This window comes from Oncorhynchus keta, chromosome 23 (assembly GCF_023373465.1).
Source record: "Oncorhynchus keta strain PuntledgeMale-10-30-2019 chromosome 23, Oket_V2, whole genome shotgun sequence".
Classification (NCBI taxonomy): Eukaryota; Metazoa; Chordata; class Actinopteri; order Salmoniformes; family Salmonidae; genus Oncorhynchus; species Oncorhynchus keta.
Window position 1 is genome coordinate 17,470,289 of NC_068443.1, and position 18,426 is coordinate 17,488,714.

The following is an 18,426-nucleotide window of genomic DNA, read 5'->3' on the forward strand; positions in this document are numbered from 1 at the left end:
ATGTATACTATTGTATGTTTTTCTGTAGTGCACCCATTGAAAGAAATCAAAAATAATCTTTGCTAATTGAACTTTTCCCACTTCCTCTTTTCCTCCTTACTTTCCCTCCTTTTTCTGCCATTCCTGTTCGATGTTGCTGGCTGTTCCCGTTTCAGTGTTGCTGGTTGTTTGTTCTGCAGCTCTTACATAAGGGTTTGAACTCCTGAATAGTTGGCAACAGGGGGAGGGGAGTAGCACAAGCAAATATTTAATTACGGAGAGAGAGAGAGAGAGACATCAAATATCATAAATCTGTAACTTAATTTCAGATTTGATATGAATAGCAAAAAAAAAAAACTGGCTTGAGAGAATTTAAACGGGAGGTGAACTTTGGAAGGAGCATGCTGCCAGTGTCCAACAGCCTCCTAGTGTCTGTCACAGTCCTGCTGTAGCTGCCTCCTACCATGCTACTATCTCTGGATTGTCTGGACCTGAAGATCTGCCTGCTTGTGATCTTTCTGTTCCTACTACTGGTGGACTTCCTGAAGCACAGAAACCCACCTGAGTTCCCTCCTGGACCATGGCCTCTACCTTTCCTGGGAAATATCTTCATTGGGTTTGGCTACCAGGACATGGACAAGGTAAAACTTAGCTACTATATTAGAAAGACTTATACCTTAGGCTATACAGTAATGACATATACAGTACCAGTCAAAAGTTTGGACACATCTACTCATTCCAGGGTGTTTCTTTCTTTTGACTATTTTCTACATTGTAGAATATACCAGTCCTCTTCTGGCTGTGCCAGGTGGAGATTATAACAGAACATGGCCAAGATGTTCAAATGTTCATAGGTGACCAGCAGGGTCAAATAATAATAGTCACTGGTTGTAGAGGGTGCAACAGGTCAGCACCTCAGGAGTAAATGTCAGTTGGCTTTTCATAGCCGATCATTCAGAGTATCTCTACCGCTCCTGCTGTCTCTAGAGAGTTGAAAACAACAGGTCTGGGACAGGTAGCACGTCCGGTGAACAGGTCAGGGTTCTATAGCCGCAGGCAGAACAGTTGAAACTGGAGCAGCAGCACGGCTAAGTGGACTGGGGACAGCAAGGAGTCATCAGGCCAGGTAGTCATGAGGCATGGTCCTAGAGCTCAGGTCCTCCGAGAGAGAGAAAGAAAGAGAGAAAGAGAGAGAGAGAATTAGAGAGCATACTTAAATTCCCACAGGGCACTGGATAAGACAGGATAAATACTCCAGGTATAACAGACTGACCCTAGCCCCCTGACACAAACTACTGCAGCATAAATACTGGAGGCTCAGTATTCAGGAGACTCTGTGGCCCGGCCGACTATACCCCCAGACAGGGCCAAACAGGCAGGATATAACCCCAGCCACTTTGCCAAAGCACAGCCCCCACATCACTAGAGGGATATCTTCAACCATCAATTTACCATCCTGAGACAAGGCCAAGTATAGTCCACGAAGATCTCCCCCACAGCACAACCCAAGGGGGTTGCCAACTCGGACAAGAAGATCACGTCAGTGACTCAACCCACTCAAGTGACACACCCCTCCTAGGGACGGCATGGAAGAGCACCAGTAAGCCAGTGACTCAGCCCCTGTAATAGGGTTAGAGGCAGAGAATCCCAGTGGAGAGAGGGGAACAGGCCATGCAGGGACAGCAAGGGCGGTTCATTGCTCCAGCGCCTTTCCATTCACACTCCTGGGCCAGACTACACTCAATCATAGGACCTAATAGTGAAGACATCAACACTATGAAATAACACATGTAATCATGTAGTAACCAAAAAAGTGTTAAACAAATCAAAATATATTTTATACAGTTGAAGTCAGAAGTTTACAAACACCTTAGCCAAATAAACTCAGCAAAAAAAGAAATGTCCTCTCACTGTCAACTGTGTTTATTTTCAGCAAACTTAATGTGTAAATATTTGTATAAACATAACAAGATTCAACAACTGAGACATAAACTGAACAAGTTCCACAGACATGTGCCTAACAGAAATGGAATAATGTGTCCCTGAACAAAGGGGGGGTCAAAATCAAAAGTAACAGTCAGCATCTGGTGTGGCCACCAGCTGCATTAGGTACTGCAGTGAATCTCCTCCTCATGGACTGTGAGATGTTACCCCACTCTTCCACCTAGGCACCTGCAAGTTTCTGAACATTTCTGGAGGGAATGGCCCTAGCTCTCATCCTCCGATCCAACAGGTCCCAGACGTGCTCAATGGGTTTGAGATCCGGGCTCTTCGCCGGCTATGGCAGAACACTGACATTCCTGTCTTGCAGGAAATCACGCACAGAACGGGCAGTATGGCAGGTGGCATTGTCATGCTGGAGGGTCATGTCAGGATGAGCCTGCAGGAAGGGTACCACCTGAGGGAGGAGGATGTCTTCCCTGTAACGCACAGCTTTGAGATTGCCTGCAATGGCAACAAGTTCAGTTCGATGATGCTGTGACACACCGCCCCAGACCATGACGGACCCTCCACCTCCAAATCGATCCCGCTACAGAGTACAGACCTCGGTGTAACGCTCATTCCTTCAACTATAAACGTGAATCTGACCATCACCCGGATGTATGAATGTACCGATCCTCTGCAGGTGTTGTTACAAGTGGTCTGCCACTGCGAGGACGGCCAGTGGTCCGTCCTGTCTCCCTGTAGTGCTGTCTTAGTACGGACATTGCAATTTATTGCCCTGGCCACATCTGCAGTCCTCATTGCCTCCTTGCAGCATGCCTAAGGCACGTTCACGCAGATGAGCAGGGACCCTGGGCATCTTTCTTTTGGTGTTTTTCTGAGTCAGTAGAAAGGCCTCTTAAGTGTCCAAAGTGTTCATAACTGTTACCTTAATTGCCTACCATCTGTAAGCGGTTAGTGTCTTAACGACCGTTCCACAGTTGCATGTTCATTAATTGTTTATGGTTCAGTGTTTAAACCTGTTACAATGAAGATCTGTGAAGTTATTTTGATTTTTAAGAATTATCTTTGAAAGACAGGGTCCTGAAAAAGGGACATTTCTTTTTTTGCTGAGTTTACATTTAAACATGATTTTTTTAAACATTTAAACCGTTTACATTTTTCACAATTCCTGACATTTAATCCAAGTAAAAATGAATTCCCTGTCTTAGGTCAGTTAGGATCACCACATTATTTTAAGAATGTGAAATGTCAGAATAATAGTAGAGAGAATGATTTATTTCAGCTTTTATTTCTTTCATCACATTCCTAGTGGGTCAGAAGTTTACATACACTCAATTAGTATTTGGTAACATTGCCTTTAAATGGTTTAACATTTCGAGTAGCCTTCCACAAGCTTCCCACAATAAGTTGGGTGAATTTTGGCCCATTCCTCCTGACAGAGCTGGTGTAACTGAGTCAGGTTTGTAGGCCTCCTTGCTCTCACATTCTTTTTCAGTTCTGCCCACAAGTTTTCTATAGGATTGAAGTCAGGGCTTTGTGATGGCCACTCCAATACCGTGACTTTGTTGTCCTTAAGCCATTTTGCCACAACTTTGGAAGTGTGCTTGGGGTCATTGTCCGTTTGGAAGACCCATTTGCAACCAAGCTTTAACTTCCTGACTGATGTCTTGAGATGTTGTTTCAATATATCCACATAATTTTCCACCTCATGATGCCATCTATTTTGTGAAGTGCATCAGTCCCTCCTGCAGCAAAGCACACGCACAACATGTTGCTGCCACCCCTGTGCTTCATGGTTAGGATGGTGCTCTTCGGCTTGCAAGCCTCCCCCTTTTTCCTCTAAACATAACGATGGTCATTATGGCCAAACAGTTCTAGTTTTGTTTCATCAGACCAGAGGACATTTCTCCAAAAAGTATGATCTTTGTCCACATGTGCAGTTGCAAACAGTAGTCTGGATTTTTATGGAACAGTGGCTTCTTCCTTGCTGAGCGGCCTTTCAGGTAATGTCGATATAGGACTCGTTTTACTGTGGATACAGATACTTTTGTATCGGTTTCCTCCAGCATCTTCACAAGGTCCTTTGCTGTTGTTCTTGGATTGATTTGCACTTTTCGCACCAAAGTACATTTATCTCTAGGAGACAGAACGCGTCTCCTTCCTGAGCGGTATGACGGCTTCGTGGTCCCATGGTGTTTATACTTGCGTACTATTGTTTGTACAGATGAACGTGGTGCCTTCAGGCATTTGGAAATTGCTCCCAAAGATGAACCAGACTTGTGGAGGTCTACAATTGCCTTTCTGATGTCTTGGCTGATTTCTTTAGATTTTCCCATGATGTCAAGCAAAGAGGCATTGTGTTTGAAGGTAGGCCTTGAAATACATCCACAGGTACGCATCCAATTAACTCAAATGATGTCAATTAGCCTATCAGAAGCTTCTAAAGCCATGCCATCATTTTCTGGAATTTCCCAAGCTGTTTAAAGGCACAGTCAACTTTGTGTATGTAAACTTCTGACCCACTGGAATTGTGATACAGTGAATTATAAGTAAAATAATCTGTCTGTAAACAATTGTTGGAAAAATGACTTGTGTCATGCACAAAGTAGATGTCCTAACCAACTTGCCAAAACTATAGTTTGTTAACAAGAAATTTGTGTAGTGGTTGAAAAACAAGTTTTAATGACTCCAACCTAAATGTATGTAAATGTCACGACTTCCGCCGAGGTCGGTCCCTCTCCTTGTACGGGCGTCGTTCGGCGGTCAACGTCACCGGTCTCCTAGCCATCGCTGAGCCAGCTTTAATTTTCCATGTGTTTTGTCTTTATTTTCTACACACCTTGTTTTCATTATCCCATTACATGTTCATATATTCAACCCTCTGTTTCCCCCATGTTTGTTGTGCGTGAATATTTCTCTGTTCAGTTTGGTTATGATGGCTGTTTTTTTGACGGGTGCTGTGTTCACCCGTGCGTAATATTTACCGTTGGTTATTGGTCAAGTGTATTTCTTTACCTTGTGCCTTTATTTTTTAAGTAAAGTACTTTGCTCACTCATTTTGCTCTCTTGCGCCTGACTTCATGCACCAGCTACACACACCTTCTGACAGTAAACTTCCGACTTCAACTGTATTTGAGATTCTTCAAAGTAGCCATCCTTTGCCTTGATGACAGCTTTGCACACTCTTGGCATTCTCTCAACCAGCTTCATGAGGTAGTCACCTGGAATGCATTTCAATTAACAGGTGTGCCTTGTTAAAAGTTAATTTGTGGAATTTATTTTCTTCTTAATGCTTCTTTGAGCCAATCAGTTGTGTTGTGACAAGGTAGGGGTGGTGTACAGAAAAAAACCCTATTTGGTAGAAGACCAAGTCCATATTATGACAAGAACAGCTCAAATAAGCAAAGAGAAACAACAGTCTATCATTACTTTAAGACATGAAGGTCAGTCAATCAGTCAGTCAGTCATTTCCAGAACTTTGAAAGTTTCTTTTACTGCCCCCGTTGGAGAAAGTGCGTGCCCATGGTAAACTGAAAATATTTTTTCCCAAAATTGCTAATATATGCATATAAAAATTATTATTGAATAGAAAACACTCTAAAGTTTCTAAAACCGTTTAAATTATGTCTGTATGTAAAGCAGAACTCTCAGGGCAGCCTTTCTCCCAAACTCTCTCTTGTGAAGAGAAAAGTTGGGTCAACTTTGACGTCATGGCCCCCACCCTTCCCAGGCAGCTACCGATCCAGGAACAGTCTCTATCTCTTCAGCGCGATGCCTGCTTTCAAATGGCACGTTCATTGTGAGAATCTCACGAGCCCTCGACGTTTGGCGGGCGAAATTGCCCGTGTCCCTCTGAAAAACAGGCACTCTATTGCGCGCGGCCGATTTGGAGTACGTTCTTTTCCATGATCCAGCATTTGAAGCCGGATTGTCTGTTCGCGCTGATCTTTGTTCTACATGCTAAAAACATCATAAAGCTCGATTTTTCACATTGTTTGACCAGTTTAGTGGACATATAATATGTAAATTGGAAGTTTTGATGCGCAAGAGTGCTGGACCAGAAGTCATTTTGGATGCATTTCAGCCGAAGCTGTTAACATGTGCTAATACAGAGACACACAACGTGAAACCAAACGATGTATTGGGTAAGTATGACTCCTTCTACGTCTTCTGATGGAAGAACATCAAAGGTAAGGGAATATTTATGTGGTTATTTTGGGTATCTGTGGACTCCAAACGTAGAGGAGACATACTGCTAATATCTGAGCGCCGACTCATAGTATAGCCCAGTGAACGATGTCTGTAACGTTAAAAATAAATGTAATACAGCGGTTGCATTAAGAAGAAGTGCATCTTTGTAAATATATGTAGAACATGTATATTTAGTCATGTTTATTGCTTGTTATCTGACGTTATCTGTCGGAGCTATCATCATTTCTCCTGACATTTGAGTAGCATTTTTTGAAATGTCGTCATTGTAAACAGAGATTTATGGATATAAATGGCATATTATTGAAAAAAAAATAAATGTACTGTGTAACATGTAATATTACTGTCATCTGATGAAGATTTTCTACTTTTAAATTTTATTTTTTTCTGGGACAAAATGGCCGCCGCTTGCCTTTTGTTTCGGTGGTGATCTAATATAAATATGTGCTATGTTTTCGCTGTAAAACATTTTAGAAATCTGACTTGCTGGGTAGATGAACAAGGTGTTTATCTTTCATTTGAGCTATTGGACTTGTTAATGTGTGGAGGTTAAATATTTCTAAGATTTTTTTTTTGCATTGTGCGTTATGGTAATGAGCTTGAGCTGTAGTCACGATCCCGGATCCGGGATGGGGAGTTCTAAGAGGTTAGTGCAGTCGCAAAAACCATCAAGCGATATGATGAAACTGGCTCTCATGAGGACCGCCACGGGAATGGAAGACTCAGAGTTACCTCTGCTGCAGAGGATAAGTTCATTACAGTTACCAGCCTCAGAAATTGCAACCCAAATAAATGCTTCACAGAGTTTAAGTAACAGACACATCTCAACATCAACTGTTCAGAGGAGACTGCAGGAATCAGGCCTTCATGGTCAAATCGCTGCAAAGAAACCACTACTAAATGACACCAATAATAAGAAGAGACTTGCTTGGGCCAAGAAACACGAGCAATGGACATTAGACCGGTGGAAATCTGTCCTTTGGTCTAATTTGAGATTTTTGTGTCCACATTTTTGACTGGTACTCTACATACAGCATCAAATAATTCAAGGCCGATCAATTTATGCAAATAATGTTTTGTTGCTTTTACAAAGATCTTTCTTTAAGTTTGTCTACGATTGTTTTTAGGTTGCTGAACAGTTCGGCAATATTTTCAGCCTTCGGTGGGGTGCGGAGAAGGTGGTGTTTGTGTCTGGGTACAAGATGGTGAAGGATGTTTTGATGACTCAGGGAGATAACTTTTTAGACCGACCTGCATCTCCTCTCTTTAGTGATGTTTTCAAAGACTGTGGTAAAATCTGCTATTTACATTTTCGTAATATAATTTCACTCACCATTGTTACTGTTTAATTAAAATTATTTTCAAGTAACCATGAAACTCTATTTCAAAAGGAATCTCTGTAAGTAATGGATACAGATGGAGGAGGCAGCGGCAGTTCTCGGTGGCCCACCTAAAACACGTTGGTGAGGGGAAGAGAACCCTGGAGCTTAATGTGCAGCAGGAGTGTAACTTCCTGTGTCAGGCCTTCCAACAGGAAATGGGTGAGCTGCTGTAAACAAACCAATCACAATTTACAGACTTTAGAATACAAATTAAGAGTCTTCAGTGCATTTTCCTTATTCTAGTAACTGTACATTGTGCATTTCAAGTTCTATGTAATACAAAGGTAACATTGTGTCTACTTAAGAACAGTACTTAAATGTAACCCAACAGGAGGGCCCTTCAACCCCCAACTCATAATTAACAGTGCTGCTGCAAACGGCATTGGATTCTTGGTGTTTGGAAAGCGATTTGACTACAACTCTACAGACTTCCAGAACCGTCTGCGACTGAGCCGGGAGTCCATGCTATTGATAGGCAACCCTCTGGTTCAGGTGGGTTCCCCTGTGCTGATGAGATGACGCAACAATGCTATAGGAGGAGGATGGGCTCATTGTAATGCATAGAATGGAATAAATGGAATGGTACCAAACACATCAAACACACGAAAACAACTTGTTTGACTCCGCTCCATTGATTCCATTCCAAACATTACAATGAGCCAGTCCTCCTAATGTTTCTCCCACCAGCCTCCTCTGCTATATGCAGCTCAGTAAAGTGATACACGTATTAGTTGTGTTCACCATACACCATACCTTCTCATTAGCCCCTAGTATACATCTCACATTTTCTTTGAAGCACAACTTCAGGATATATAATTATGTCCCCTTTTTCTCTTAGCTGTATGATGTATTTCCATGGCTGTTCAAGCGTTTGCCTGGGCTGCGTTCTGGTCCCCATGTGACAATTCTTTCCAACTATGCAAAGATTGTGTCATTCCTGAGAAAAGAAATAGAGAAACATAAGAAGGACTGGGATCCCTTTGATCACCGGGACTACATTGACTCCTACATCGGAGAAATAGACAAGGTGATGCTTGTATATCAGTTTGTTTGTCTGTGTATGTACAGTATATTGTATATCAGTTTGTTTGTCTGTGTATGTACAGTATATTGTATATCAGTTTGTTTGTCTGTGTATGTACAGCATATTGTATATCAGTTTGTTTGTCTGTGTATGTACATTATATTGTATATCAGTTTGGTTGTCTGTGTATGTACAGTATATTGTATATCAGTTTGGTTGTCTGTGTATGTACATTATATTGTATATCAGTTTGGTTGTCTGTGTATGTACAGTATATTGTATATCAGTTTGGTTGTCTGTGTATGTACAGTATATTGTCACTTTTATTGCCTGTGCAACATGTTCAGTCATGAAATTAACTTAAATATTGACTTGCCATCTTTAACAGTCTCAACAGTCATAAAAGCTTTTGACTACTGCCATGGGCCTTTTAGGTACAACATCTGAGACAGTTGCTAGTAATGTTTCATCCTGTCCTTGTATTTGATAATACCTCCTTCAGAAGAAGAGGGACATCGAGGCTGGGTTCCACTCAGAGAACTTGGTGTACTGCAGTCTGGACTTGTTTGAGGCTGGAACAGAGACCATGACCAACACTTTACATTGGGCTCTGCTCTACATGGTGAAGTACCCTGATGTTCAGGGTAGGTATAGTGCTCTATAGACTAGAGTCATACAGTGTGCTCCAAAAGTTGAGATAATGACAATTTTTTGTTGTTGTTTTGGCTCTGAACTCCAGCACTTTGAAACGATACAATTGCTATGAGGTTAAAGTGCAGACTGTCAGCTTTCATTTGATAGTATTTTCATCCATATCGGGTTAACGGTTTAGAAATTACAACACTCTTCATACATAGTCCCCCCATTTTAGAGGACCAAAAGTATTGGGAGAAATTCACTTATGTGTATTAAAATAGTAAAAAGTAAAGTATTTGGTCCCATATTCATAGCACGCAATAACTACATCAAGCCTGTGACTCTACAAATGTGATGCATTTGCTGTTTGTTTTGGCTGTGTTTCAGATAATTTTTTTGCCCAATAGAAATGAACGGTAAATTCATTTATATTTCTAATAATGATGAGAAAGTTAGACTCACAAATATCATACCCCCAAGACATGCTAACCTCTCACCATTGCAATAACAGGGGAGGCTAGCATGTGTGTGTGTGTGTGTGTGTGGGGGGTATGGTATTTGTGGGTCTGTAACTTTCTCACTCATCATTATTCAAGTTTCATTGAGGATTATCTGTAATCATGGTAACATCAACATTAATGTAGACGTATTTAGAAACATTATATTCTTATTTACAATAAAAGTGTCTCCAAAATGACATAATACATTATTTACCATTCATTTCTATTGGGCACAAAATAATCTGAAACACATCGAAAATAAACAGCAAATGCATCCAACAAATTTGTAGAGTCACAATCTTGATGTAGTCATTGCTTGCTATGAATTTGAGACTAAATACTTTACTTCTTACTACTTTAATACACAAGTGAATTTCTCCTAATACTTTTGGTCCCCTAAACTGGGGGGACTATGTGCAAAAAGTGTTGTAATTTCTAAACAGTTCACCCGATATGGATAAAAATACCCTCAAATTAAAGCTGACAATCTGAGCTATAACCTCATTGTATCAAATCCAATACAGAGCCGAAAAAAATAATAATTATCTCTGTCCCAATACTTTTAGAGTTCACTGTATACAGTATATCCAATTCTTAAATCTATGCTATACACCAACCAACCTACAAACAGCCTCTGAATAATTAAGCAGCTACAGCCAACCAACAAACAACCAGTTTCTGACCAAACAGCACATCAACAAAACTAAGTTGAGTCATAACTGAGTTCTAAGCCATTTGAATCCCTCTTCATCTTCCCAGAGAATGTCCAGGAGGAGATCAAAAGTGTGATTGGCCAGTCTCGCCAGCCCTGCCTTGCTGATATGGTGAGCATGCCCTACACAGACGCTGTGATCCACGAGACACAGAGAATGGCCAACATACTGCCTCTCAATATCAGGATGTCAAGCAAAGATGCTACCATGGGGGGATATTTCATACCCAAGGTGAGACAGACTGTACCGTTTCACCGCAATTCATTTCTCTGGGGGGAAGTTAGAAGATATGCTCATTTGTCCTGAACTTCCACACTTTCTTTAGTGCTGTTTTAATGCGAGAGCTCTGGTGAATGTTCAGTTACATTATGGAAAATACCATCCCATGGAAGTGATGTTTACATTTTTGTTTGAAGTTCTATGGTTTTAAAAGGTTATTTCAAGCATGCTTTCTCATCATCCCCTCCATAGGGCACTAAAGTGATAGTCAACCTCTCCTCAGTGTTACGTGACCAGACAGAATGGGAGACAGCAGACCACTTCAACCCACAACATTTCCTAGATGTGCATGGTCACTTCCGGAAAAGGGAGGCTTTTTTCCCATTTTCTGCAGGTCGGTCCCTAGATTCAATTTCATCCGCTCTTGCCCTAAATTCCACCCACATACAATGTAGCTCAAGCTCTATTCTAGCTTTCACAAAATGGAAAAAAACAGCCTGCCTACAAAGTCTGTGTTATGTGACACAGTAACAGTAATAATAACTCTGTCCCTGTACCCTGCGTATACCCGTTTCTCTCCCTCTCTCTGCGCCTAGGAAAGAGGGCTTGTCTGGGGAAGTCACTGGCCCGCATGGAGCTCTTCCTCTTTTTCACCTCCCTCCTCCAGAGGTTCACCATCTCTACATCCCCTGGAGAGGAACCACCAAGCCTGGAGCCCCAGGGAGTGGCCATCCAGTCCCCTAAACCCTTCACTATCTGTGCCTCCACATGGTGATGGTTCACCACCATTATAGTTCCTTTTTGGAAAAGAGGAATACATTTCATTGTCCATTTTCCTACAGTCCATATGAAAATCTATCTTTTTGCTTTTAACCCTACCCCCTCCCAAGTCAAACACACCCCCTCGAGGGGTTGGAAGCACAGGGTCAGCCATGGTGCAGCGCCACTGGAGAAGATTCAGGTCAAGGGCACAACGGCAGATTGTATGATATACTGAATTACTGAGCACTGTCTGCATGCTTAACATAATGCATACACAGTATGATATGTACAGTGTCCCCCCTTTCGTAAAGGTCCAATGCAGCCATTTTTATCTCAATATCTAATCATTTCTGGGTAACAATTAAATACCTTACTGTGATTGTTTTCAATTAAAATGGTCAAAAATAAACAAAAATAGCTTCTTAGCAAATAGCAATTTCTCAAGCAAGAATTTAGCTGTTATTGGGAGAGGTTTGGAACTCTTTCTTATTAGTCTATTAACTAATTTACTGAATGGTGATGTCACCATGGAAAGCCAAAACTCTCTCCCACCAAAACAGGTTGAAATTTCAGGTGGTCTTTTCAAACAGCTCTCACACTAAAAGTGCATTATCATAATTTTCACAATATCATCCCAACCTATATATACACTGCTCAAAAAAATAAAGGGAACACTTAAACAACACAATGTAACTCCAAGTCAATCACACTTCTGTGAAATCAAACTGTCCACTTAGGAAGCAACACTGATTGACAGTAAATGTCACATGCTGTTGTGCAAATGGAATAGACAACAGGTGGAAATTATAGGCAATTAGCAAGACACCCCCAATAAAGGAGTGGTTCTGCAGGTGATAACCACAGACCACTTACTTCTCAGTTCCTATGCTTCCTGGCTGATGTTTTGGTCACTTTTGAATGCTGGCGGTGCTTTCACTCTAGTGGTAGCATGAGACGGAGTCTGCAACCCACACAAGTGGCTCAGGTAGTGCAGCTCATCCAGGATGGCACATCAATGCGAGCTGTGGCAAGAAGGTTTGCTGTGTCTGTCAGCGTAGTGTCCAGAGCATGGAGGCGCTACCAGGAGACAGGCCAGCACATCAGGAGACGTGGAGGAGGCCGTAGGAGGGAAACAACCCAGCAGCAGGACTGCTACCTCCACATTTGTGCAAGGAGGAGCAGGAGGAGCACTGCCAGAGCCCTGCAAAATGACCTCCAGCAGACCACAAATGTGCATGTGTCTGCTCAAACGGTCAGAAACAGACTCCGTGAGGGTGGTATGAGGGCCCGACGTCCACAGGTGGGGGTTGTGCTTACAGCCCAACACCGTGCAGGACGTTTGGCATTTGCCAGAGAACACCAAGATTGGCAAATTCGCCACTGGCGCCCTGTGCTCTTCACAGATGAAAGCAGGTTCACACTGAGCACGTGACAGATGTGACAGTCTGGAGACGCAGTGGAGAACGTTCTGCTGCCTGCAACACCCTCCAGCATGACCGGTTTGGCGGTGGGTCAGTCATGGTGTGGGGTGGCATTTCTTTGGGGGGCCGCACAGCACTCCATGTGCTCGCCAGAGGTAGCCTGACTGCCATTAGGTACCGATAATAGATCTTCAGACCCTTTGTGAGACCATATGCTGGTGCGGTTGGCCCTGGGTTCCTCCTAATGCAAGACAATGCTAGGCCTCATGTGGCTGGAGTGTGTCAGCAGTTCCTGCAAGAGGAAGGCATTGATGCTATGGACAGGCCCGCCCATTCCCCAGACCTGAATCCAATTGAGCACATCTGGGACATCGTGTCTCGTTCCATCCACCAACGCCACGTTGCACCACAGACTGTCCAGGAGTTGGCGGATGCTTTAGTCCAGGTCTGGGAGGAGATCCCTCAGGAGACCATCTGTCACCTCATCAGGAGCATGCCCAGGCATTGTAGGGAGGTCATTCAGGCACGTGGAGGCCACAGACACTACTGAGCCTCATTTTGACTTGTTTTAAGGACATTACATCAAAGTTGGATCAACCTGTAGTGTGGTTTTCCACTTTAATTTTGAGTGTGACTCCAAATCCAGACCTCCATGGGTTGATAAATTTGATTTCCATTGATCATTTTTGTGTGATTTTGTTGTCAGCACATTCAACTATGTAAAGAAAAAAGTATTTAATAAGAATATTTCATTCATTCAGATCTAGGATGTGTTATTTTAGTGTTCCCTTTATTTTTTTGAGCAGTGTATATAAACACATGGAAATCACATTATTGACTGCACTGGGCCTTTAATAGTTTAATTCAATAGCGCACATTTCACTGGGAACAGCTTCAATGTGCCCATATTCTGAAATTACATTTTTGTCCCCCCAGTTTTATCATTGGAATGTGATACAAAACGAGGCAACGGTGTGTTTTAGGACCATGTAGATGCCTCCGAGTGGTCGGATAGACTTTTTTGGAGTGGTTATCTGACTGGATAGAAAATTTTAAAAAGTTATGTCCCCCCCACTTCTAAAACCAAAGCTGCGCCCCTGGTTTAAGTCATTTGTACTTTGAACGTAACCCTTCTAGCATTTTGAAAAGGTCTAGTCTTACAGCATTGTTTGATTAAAGTCACAATTCTGTACAACAGAACAAATGTATGTTTTATTTACATTTCATGCTAGTTCATCTCATGTGATCACTTCAGCTATTCAGACGGCACCAGAATGGGGCTCCACAAATACAGGTGCTCTGGACTTTGGCCATCACTGAACAATCCCATCTGATTCTTTTGTATGGCTCTTTATCAGTTTCTCTCCCTCCAATCAGTTTGATAGTGGAGTTTTGAATCCACCGACCCCAGCAGTCATTGAGGAATCTGTAAGTGGGAAAGAGGCTCACTCGAGGGATGGTTTAATCTTTTTAAAAAGCATAACCTCGCGGTTTACATTTTTTTCCCAAGGATTTGACTTTAACCTTGATCTTCCTTCTGTTTTTAAGCCGCCCTCACCATGTTACTCCAGTCTGTGTTGGAGGGACTGGGCATTTAGGATATACTGGTGTTCCTCTGCATCTTCTTTCTGGTCACTGACTACCTAAAGAACAGGAAGCCCGCCAACTTTCCTCCAGGACCACGATCTATGCCTCTTGTGGACAATTTATTTGATATGGATGCTAAACTCCCTCACATGTATATATCTATACAAGGTGAGAAGGTGTTTACCCTTTCAAGAGCTTTTTATTAGTTAAAAAATCAAATGAGAGATACTGTGAACACAATGACTAGGTGAGGAAAGTATTTCAATCGAGGACAGGCTAACTGAATGAACAACAGAGACAAAAGGCAAGTATAAACATTTATTCAAATAGTTTGGGGAAGGGCCTCATCTCTGGGGGATTATCCTGAGAGCCAGATGCTTTGATGGCAGGTTGCCCTATGCGGGAAGCTGGCATCGAAACTCAGAATACCTTATAGAACCAACATAAAGTGTCTTAATAGGGTGTTGGGCCACCACAAGCCTCCAGAACAGTTCCAATGTGCCTTGGCATAGATTCTACAAGTGTCTGGAACTCTATTGGAGGGATGCGTCACTATTCTTCCACGAGAAATTCCATAATTTGTTGTTGAGGGTGGTGGAAAACGCTGTCTCAGGCACCGCTCCAGAATCTCCCATAAGTGTTCAATGGGGTTGAGATCTGGTGACTGAGACACACACACACTTTAAAACCACTATGCTCCTTTCAGACCCCTCTTTCAAAGTCACTGAGATATATTCTTCTAGTCATGAGGGCCAAAATAATGGGCAACTGGGCTTTTTTTATACTTAAAAAAAAATGATACAGGTTTTTCTCATTGAGATACAATCTCTTTTCCAAGATAGCAGCAGGGGGGACAATGTTTCAGACAAAACAACTAACATACAAAAACACAACATTAAACAAAACTATAAACACACATACAGTACGACAAAACATTTAACGTTAAAAACACGAAAGTCTTGACTAAAAACAGCTGGCCTAAAAACAATTGCACTCTTCTATGATATATACATTGATCAAGTGTTTAAACTCCACCAACGAAACTAGATCATCAAATTTGAAAATGTTCAGGAGAGAATTCCAGGACCACGGAGCTAAGTTACTAAAACTATTTCTACCATGACCTGTTCTAATTGTTGGTACTGTTAGAAGCAAATAAGAGTGGGACCGTAATTGATATTTATTTACCACCTGACTAAAAAAGAACAGAGATAAAATGGCATTTTTACCCAATATGGCCTTATAAATCAGTGTATACCAGTGTTTAAGCGACGCAAGGTCAATGACGACCAGCCAACAGCGCTGTAGAGATCACAATGATGTGTTAGACGTTTCTGATTTGTAATGAACCTGAGGGCTGCATGATACACTGAATCAAGTGCTCTCAGGGTAGTGGTTGAGGCCTGCAAATATATAACATCCCTCAAATCTAAAACCGCCAGTAATGTCCATCGTACCAGCTCCTTCCTGGCCTCAAAAGAAAAACAAGCCTTATGCCGGTAATAAAAACCTATTTTCAGCTTGAGCTTCCTTATCAAGTTCTCTACATGCACAGTGAAGCTCAGCATATCATCAACCCACACACCCAAATATTTGTACACTTTAACTCGCTCTATAGTATGTCCAGCCAATGTAGCAATGACATGATTAGTAACATGCCTGGCATTTGTTTTACCTGAATTTAGAACCAGCTTTAAAATCATACAGATTATGTTGTATGATGTTAAATGCACTTTGGGCATTTTCTAAAGCTAAAGATAAAAACTACTACCACTTGAATAACGAACAGTATCATCTGCATAAAAATGAACATCCGCTGTTTCAATAAGATACCCAATGTTGTTGATATACAAAATGAACAACAGTGGGCCCAAAATGTAACCTTGCGGAACACCTGAGCACACCTCTATGGACTCAGATTTACAACCATCCGCTATTACACATTGTGTACAATTTGATAGGTAATTTATAAACCAATCTAGAGCATGACCAGTAATTCCACAACATTTTAACCTTTGCACTAACACAGCATGGTTGACGGTGTTAAAAGCCTTCGACAAATCAATAAAGACAGACACACAATGTAACTTCTTATCAAGAGCACCGTGGATGTCATTTAAAACCTTCAATGTTCCTGAAACAGTGCTGTGGCCAGGCCTAAAACCTGATTGCATTCCATTTAAGATGTTGTTTTCTTGGAAGTAGGCCTTTAGCTGCCTACTAACTAAGTACCTTTGACAGTACAGACAATTTTGATATGGGTCGATAGTTGTCAAGTAGCGAAGGATCTCCATCTTTCAGGAGAGGCAGTAAAAACGCAGATTTCCATTTCCTTAACATCAAGCGTGAGGTTAAAAATACATGTTAAGGGGGTCTAATTCATCAGGGCCAGGGGATTTCTTTCCATAAATTAGAAAAACTTCAGGCCACTCTGAATACTTAATTCGGCAGGGGTAAGAATGTCAGGACCTGGGTTAGACTGCACATTTCCAGACAATAGAAGCAGCAAGATAATAAAGTCTCGATCGAGGGTTACAACATTTGGATTGACAGACAGCACTTGAACGAGAATCCAGAGTCACCAGAGTCTTTAACGCCACATATTTCAGGAGATGTGTGAAGTCCAGAGACAAGGTTAAGTACCAAGAGAACAGCCCTGACATGTAAGAGCAAGAGTCTGATTTCTTCCATATTGTTTGGGAGAAAGGTCCTTCTGTGGCTCAGTTGGTAGAGCATGGCGCTTGTAACGCCAGGGTAGTGGGTTCGATTCCCGGGACCACCCATACGTAGAATGTATGCACACATGACTGTAAGTCGCTTTGGATAAAAGCGTCAGCTAAATGGCATATATTATATATTATTATTATTAAATGTGCATAGTTCTCACCTGCATTTCCAGAGTAAGCGTGGGGTTTCTCTCAATACTCGAAGGAGAAACAATCATATATTTCCTCTTTCACAGTGCAACGGGCTCTAAAATTATCGGCAACATTGTAAAAGCCAAGGGTAGCATGTTTGTTTATTGCCCTAAAAGTCATAAATCAAATAGTCCAGCCGCTGATCAATAAAAAGTCAGTGATATATGCGAGCAAAAAGCGCCGGGTGGGGAAAGAGAGAGAGAGACAGAGAGAGAGAGAGAGAGGGCACCTGTACAAGAATGGGAGAGACAGACCAGGGTAGACGGGGAGCAGGCAGGCAGAGAGATCAGTTCTCTGGCCAACAGCGCACATGGATCACACTGTATCTACGTGAACTGGAACCGGTCCAGCATTTAGCAGTACAGTGATTCTGCCTCAGTATGGGACGCACAGAAACAGCAAGCTCGTTCCACGTCTCAACTTCTGAGTGATCTATCCACTGGTTTGTCAACCGGGCTGGCAAACAAACTCAACACAACTTAATAAACCGACTTGTGCTCATGCTGGCCAAATGATCAAACAGTGAGTTTTCTCATTAATGGAAGGAAAACAAATGTCTCTGTAATGATTTTCTTTGCGCATCATGTTGTTAAAATCAAATGTATTTATATAGCCCTTTGTACATCAGCTGATATCTCAAAGTGCTGTACAGAAACCCAGCCTAAAACCCCAAACAGCAAGCAATGCAGGTGTAGAAGCACGGTGGCTAGGAAAAACTCCCTCGAAAGGCCAAAACCTAGGAAGAAACCTAGAGAGGAACCAGGCTATGTGGGGTGGCCAGTCCTCTTCTGGCTGTGCCGGGTGGAGATTATAACAGAACATGGCCAAGATGTTCAAATGTTCATAAATGACCAGCATGGTCCAATAATAATAAGGCAGAACAGTTGAAACTGGAGCAGCAGCACAGCCAGGTGGACTGGGGACAGCAAGGAGTCGTCATGTAGTACTGAGGCATGGTCCTAGGGCTCAGGTTCTCCGAGAAAGAGAAAGAAAGAGAGAATTAGAGAGAGCACACTTAAATTCACACAGGACACCGAATAGGACATGAGAAGTACTCCAGATATAACAAACTGACCCTAGCCCCCCGACACATAAACTACTGCAGCATAAATACTGGAGGCTGAGACAG

General features: G+C 42.1%; 1 protein-coding gene across 4 annotated transcripts; it reads left to right on the plus strand.

Annotated features, from left to right (window-relative positions):
• The first annotated feature begins 242 nt into the window (after positions 1-242).
• On the plus strand, positions 243-14,100 carry LOC118401930 (cytochrome P450 2J2-like). Of its 4 annotated transcripts, none has more exons than XM_035799625.2 (9): positions 243-620; positions 7,263-7,425; positions 7,527-7,676; positions 7,849-8,009; positions 8,356-8,544; positions 9,044-9,185; positions 10,437-10,501; positions 10,862-11,003; positions 11,206-14,100. In XM_035799625.2, exons 1-9 carry the CDS (start codon positions 444-446, stop codon positions 11,382-11,384), a joined length of 1,368 nt encoding a protein of 455 aa, XP_035655518.1. In that variant the 5' UTR covers positions 243-443; the 3' UTR covers positions 11,385-14,100. The 4 variants fall into 4 exon arrangements, with proteins under 4 accessions (XP_035655518.1, XP_035655517.1, XP_035655515.1 ...); XM_035799624.2 differs by having other exon boundaries at positions 247-620; positions 9,047-9,185; positions 10,437-10,621; positions 11,206-14,097; XM_035799622.2 differs by having other exon boundaries at positions 251-620; positions 10,437-10,621; positions 11,206-14,092.
• The last annotated feature ends 4,326 nt before the right edge of the window (positions 14,101-18,426 follow it).

Excerpts from the sequence above, each read along its gene's own strand:
- LOC118401930 (XM_035799622.2), top strand. The coding sequence starts at position 444 with ATGCTACTATCTCTGGATTGTCTGGACCTGAAGATCTGCCTGCTTGTG. Across the intron at positions 7,426-7,526 it reads TGATGTTTTCAAAGACTGTG|GAATCTCTGTAAGTAATGGA; the intron begins GTAAAATCTGCT and ends CTATTTCAAAAG. Across the intron at positions 7,677-7,848 it reads GGCCTTCCAACAGGAAATGG|GAGGGCCCTTCAACCCCCAA; the intron begins GTGAGCTGCTGT and ends GTAACCCAACAG.